This window comes from Gracilinanus agilis, chromosome 4, assembly GCF_016433145.1.
Source record: "Gracilinanus agilis isolate LMUSP501 chromosome 4, AgileGrace, whole genome shotgun sequence".
Lineage (NCBI taxonomy): Eukaryota > Metazoa > Chordata > Mammalia > Didelphimorphia > Didelphidae > Gracilinanus > Gracilinanus agilis.
The window spans coordinates 522,242,914-522,248,523 of NC_058133.1; the positions used below are offsets into that span (position 1 = coordinate 522,242,914).

Below are 5,610 nucleotides of genomic sequence, written 5' to 3' on the forward strand. Positions count from 1 at the left end.
GACAAGAAAAAAGCATGGGCAAGAGGCCAGGAAGGGTCACCGACACACTTTATTGCCAGGGAAACCCCTACCCAGGGCTGTCCCCATACTCTGTGAACCTATAGAGAACCTGAGGACAGTGGGCAGGGGGACATCCTGCAGGCTGAGCTGGGGGTCTGGAGAAGCAGAAACTGGGAGGGTGGGGGTCAGCCTCAATTGGAAGATCTTTGTGGGAGGCCCAGGGAGGCCTGGGGTGGGGGAGGTGCTCTAGGGGACTGGAGGGCCGAATGGAGGCCTCCTTTGGGGGTGCTGTTGGGCAGCTGCTGAGGTCGCTATTTGGGGCTGGAGGCAGGAGGATCGTGAAGGGGGGCAGGGTGGAGAGAGAGCAGAGCTCTCGGTTCAACAGCAAGATTTCTGTCCACAGGAGGTGGAGCAGCAGGAGGGTCTGCAGCAGGTGGGCCTACAGATGAGGGACACAGAGGAGGTGGGGCGGCAGCAGGAGGGGGCACAGCAACAGGAGGAGGAGGTGGTGCAGTAGGTGGGTTTGCAGGAGAGAGACACACAGCAAGGGGCTGGTCTGCACACAGGCTGGCAGATGAGGGACACAGAGGAGGTGGGGCGGCAGCAGGAAGGGGCTGGGCAGCAGGAGGGGACACAGCAGCAGCAGGAGGAAGAGGAGGTGGTGCAGCAGATGGGTTTGCAGGAGAGAGGCACATAGCAAGGGGCTGGACTGCACACTGGCTGGCAGGTGAGGGATACACAGGAAGCAGGGCAGCAACAGGCAGGCTGGCAGCAGGAGGGAGCTGGGCAGCAAGAGGGGCCACAGCAGCTGGGTTGGCAGCACTGAGACAGGGCAATGCAGCTGGGCCTGCAGCACACGGGCAAACAGCAGCAGGACTGCCCCAGGGCACAGGGACAGGCTTGGCAGCAGGAAGACCCACAGCCAGTGGACTGGCAGCAGGAGGGGGTGCAGATGGCCTGGCACGGCTGGCAGGAGGCGGGCACGCAGCAGACCGGCCGGCACACGAGGGTGAGGGAGGAGGCGGGCGGGCAGCACGGGGCCGGGCAGCAGGAGGGGCCGCAGCCGCAGGGCTCACAGCAGGTCTCTGGGCAGTCATCCAGCTGCCAGGAGGAGTCCCCCGGGCACGAGCTGGGCAAGCAGACGTTGCTGCTGTGGCTCACGTCACTGGAGCAGACGGAGACGGCGGAGGCTGAGGGCACGCAGGGCCCGGAGAAATAGCCGTGTGCCATGCTGGGAGCTAATGGGTGGGGGCTTTGGGCAGCGAAGAGGGAGAGCAGGGGCTGAGTGCCTGGTGCAGCCTGTCTGGGATGGGCTGGTGGGGGAGAGGGTGAGTGTGAGAGTGAGTGAGTGTGTGTGATGGTCTCCTGGCCGGTGGACCTTTTATACTTGCCTGCCAGGAGGATGTGCCAAGGGGCAGCTGAGCCTTCTTCCTTGTTGTTGTCTAAGCTGCGCCCGCAGACCCATCATTAGGGGACGGTGCTGTTGTGGCCCAGGAGGTGCCCATTGGCACAAAGAGCCTCACTCGGGCCTCCACTTCCTCCCTCTTGTAAATATCTGGGAAGCCACATTCCCACCTCTTTCCCCCCAGACCCAGGGCACAGTCCGGATGATCCAGGGAGAGCTGTGCAGAGACAGGCACATGCAGGGAGGCTTCAGGAGAGGGAGGACACTGCCCAGGGGGACGAGGAAGGCTGGGGAGACACAGAAGGTCATGTTGGGGCAGGTAATTGGTCGTCCACTCTGGCCAAAAGGTAAGATTTAGCGTTTGGTTTTTCCTCTGGGAAAAGAGTAAGTAGGTTGTGTATTTCGAAACAATATTTTATTTTTCCTCTTAAACTTCAGAAGTGGCGCTCCGAATTCTCGCCCATTGAAACAAGGCACTCCAGTAGAGACTCTTCATGTGCAACCACAGAAAAAGCTTTCCGTATTATTCATTTTATGGAAGAGAATCCAAACACAAAGGGGCCCAGAAGAAAGCTAAACATAGCATGTTGGGGAGTGCCCTTAGACTCCGTCAGTTCTTTGCCTGGAGGCGGAAGGCGTCCAGAAGCTCTCCCGGCATTTTGCGTCAGTTCATGGAAGTCTTTCCAGGTTTTTCAGAAATCATCGTCCAGTCAGTGGGCGTCGCTCCATTGCCGGTGCTTCACCACCACGAAAAGAGCTGCTAGAAATAGTTTTGAACAAAGAGATCCTTTCCTTGGTTTGTTTTTTTGGTGGGGGAGAATCTCTTTGGGAGTCACAGGACCAAAGGGTGTGAACAGCAGTGGAGACCATTCTTATACGGGAGTTTGGTCAGGAGGTCTGGCAAGGTAAGCAAGGTGCGTGAGCTTGTTGGGACGTGAATGCCAAACAGTGTCCTTTGAATTCTATTTCAGAGCAGAGTTTGGCTACTAGAGTGACGGGACCAGACCTGAGCTTTGGGGCGTCACTGTGTGAGCGTCCTAGAGCAGTGCCGGGTGACCGAACCAGATGAAAAGATCGTGGGGGAACATTTAGCAAAATAGAAAGCACAGTAAATCGTAGACAACATTCCATTAAAAAATTCACAGAGAATCGATCTTCGGGGATCCTTATATATGTGCTGGGGCCCCATTTCTGAGTCTGAAATCCAGGATCTCGGGCAGTGATGGCGAACCTTTTAGAGACCAAGTACTCAAATTGTTCCTTCATGCCACGTGTGAGCCCCTTGCCTTACCCCAGACAGGGGAGGGAGGAAGCTCTCACTGGGTTACTGGCAGAAGGGTGGGTGATGAGAAAAAATGTCTTCAGGCATGGTAAGAAGGGGGAAGGGAGTAGCCCTCTCTGGCAAGTGTGCCACAGGTTCGCCAACACAGATCTAGGGGATAGATTGGAAGAAGGAAAGTTAGACTGAAGACCATTTAGAAGGCTACTATTCCTGGGAATGGTGATGATGACCTTATCTGAGCTAGTGGAAATATGAGTATGGAGAAAGGGATGGACCTGCCAGAGAGAATGAGAAGGGAGCAGGGGAGGGGAAAAGGAAGAGAGAGACAGAGACAAAGATGGAGCCAGAGATCCAGAGAGGCAGAGATGAGACAGAGAGAAACAGAGTTAGACACAGATAGAGAGACAGCGAGAGCCAATGAGAAATGATTCAAGGCACTGCCTGGTATCGATGAGCACCTCCCCCCCCCCCAGATCAAAATAGAATCCAGTCATGACTGTCTCCAGGGTCATTGTGAAGTGTGGGATGGGAGCAGAGAAAGCTGAAGGTTTGGGCTTATTCCGGATGGTCTATTCTTTATTCAGGTCTTGAAGGAAGTCAGTTCTGGAAATGAGTGGCTGGGGCTTTGTTAGGCAGGGGCATGGGGGCATGGGCATGAGTGGGGAGTGGGCATGGAGAGGCTACCTGAGAGTGACAGAAATCTTGGTCCAGTCATCATATGCCAGAGTGTGGTGGTGGGGATCTCCTGACAGCTGCCCTGCCTGGTCACAGTATCAAAACACACACACACACACACACACACACACACACACACAGGCACTCAGCTACCCAGGGCTGCCCAGTACTGTCATGCAGAGAGACTATGGGGATCTCTTTTTCTTCTCTTCTCACTGGACCTGACTGCTCCAATGGGCTACTCCAAGAAGCTGAGTGAGAAGTTACCTGAATTCTCTCCTACAAACCCAGCAGGGCTGGGAACTTAGCTTCATCAAAGCTGCTTGTCCCCTCTAATTAGTGAGAGCGCCTGATGCACGTCAGTGAGCTGCATATTGTGTGCCAGGCGCTGTGGTTAGCACTAGGAAGATAGTACAAAAAGAAAGACCATCCCTGCCCCCCAGGAGCTTATAAAGCAGGAAGTGGGGGTGTGTGTGGAGAACAGGGAGTACCTGGTGGGGGATATCTTGTTTTTTGGAGTTGAGACTGGGCAGAGCCACAGATACAAAGTGGGGGGAGCTGAGAGGCCAGTCTGCCTTTTAGAAAGGAAGGCATTGGGAGGAGTCTCATAGCCTGCCTTCAGCCCTGTAATCTGGGGCACCAAAGTTTAAGAAACCCTTGGGGGCCCAGGTGTTCAGTCCCTTCCAGGTGTCCATGGGATTTTCTTAATCCTCTTAAACCAGTGATGGGCAAACTACAGCCTGCAGGCCAGATGCGGAGGGGGGGGGGGGAGGTGCTGAAATATTCATCTGCCCCAGGACATTATTCCTAATCTGACAAATACAGTGAGTAGGATACAATACAATGAAACTTTGAAAGAGTGGCCTTAGAAACAGACCAACAGAGGAGCATTTCCTTTCCTTTGGCCCCCTCTTTAAAAAGTGTGCCCATTACTGTCTTAAACTATGGCATCTCCCACAGAATAGTGGAGGAAACACCATCCTTCTCTACTGCACCTGCCACCATCCAGGCTTCAGAAAAGAGGCACTCAGTGCTTTTTAGAAGTGTCTCCTTTAAATTTATTACATTTGTTTTGGGGACACCCCCAGGGTGGGTGAAGCTGGAGTGGCCACAAGGCAAGGGGAGACACTGAGGAAAGCTGGAGCCTGTGTCCCAGGATGTCCTCTTCAGGGAGGTCAGGAAGGTTCCCTGTGGGGTGGGGGCTCCTCTGGGGTCTGATGATTTCCAACAATGGTGAAGTCACCTCCACAGCCTCCTGCAATGGGACTTTAGCTTGACTCCAACTTGTGGGTTGTGAGTGAGGCCTCTGCTCAGAGACACGAGGCTGTGCCCACGGAGGCAACCTGAGAAGTGGATGTTCCAGGCTCCTCTTGTCTGGCTGGGGAGAAGCCTGTGCTCAGCAGCAGGAGGGGGCGCAGGAAGGTCTGCAGACCAGGGAGGTGCAGGAAGCTGGCTGGCAGCAGGAGGCCTGGCAGGAGGGGACCCCACAGACTATAGGCTTACAGCAGATGGGCACACACAGAGTGGGTTTGCAGCGGATGGGCACAGAGCAGGCTGACTGGCAGGGGCTGGACACGCAGCAGCCAGGGCTACAGGGATAAGCCTGGCAGCAGGTGGCTTGGCAAGGGCTGCCTCCACAGCAGGAAGGTGAGCAGCTGCCACCCCCACAGACTGCCTGGCAGCTGGGCACAACAGGGCACACTGGGCGGCACAGCAGGGTCACACAGGAGACAGGCTTGCAGCACACGGGCACAGAGCAGGGTGGCTGGCAGATAGTGGAGCAGCTGGTGTGGCACATGGTGTCTGGGCTGGGTGGGCCTTTCAGGAGAGGACCTAAGGAGGAGGAACTGGGTTTGGACAGTTCCTTCCACTCTGAGGAAGGCTTTTATACTCCTCTGCACAGTGTGTCTGTTCCTGTTGATTGTGTGTGTGTACAGCAACAAACACTGGCTGTTTTCCTTCTTGTTTCTCTTGTCCTTCCCTCTCTCAAACAACTTATTAAGCTTCTGTCTAGGTCCTTGTCCAGTGTTCTTTAAAACCTCAGAAGTGATCTTTGGGGGCTTGACCTTAATTTGGGCTTCTCAGAGACCTTGGCCTGCCTTGTCTCTCCCTTCTCTGCAAATTGCTTCCTCCTCCTTCCCTGAAAACAAAGCCTGGGTCTTTCGAGGAAATCCTCAAAGCAGGGAGTCTTCACTGACTTGGGCTCATGGGGACTCTTGGTCACCCCAAGGCCCTCCAGAGAGCAAAT

General features: G+C 55.1%; 1 protein-coding gene across 1 annotated transcript; it reads right to left on the reverse strand.

Annotated features, from left to right (window-relative positions):
- Positions 1-378: 378 nt before the first annotated feature.
- LOC123246936 (keratin-associated protein 10-8-like) lies at positions 379-2,063 on the reverse strand. The gene is made up of 3 exons (XM_044675709.1): positions 2,028-2,063; positions 1,524-1,622; positions 379-1,299 (listed from the first exon to the last, which is right to left on the reverse strand). The coding sequence occupies exons 1-3, from the start codon at positions 2,061-2,063 to the stop codon at positions 379-381; spliced, it is 1,056 nt and encodes a 351-aa protein (XP_044531644.1).
- Between the last annotated feature and the right edge of the window lie 3,547 nt (positions 2,064-5,610).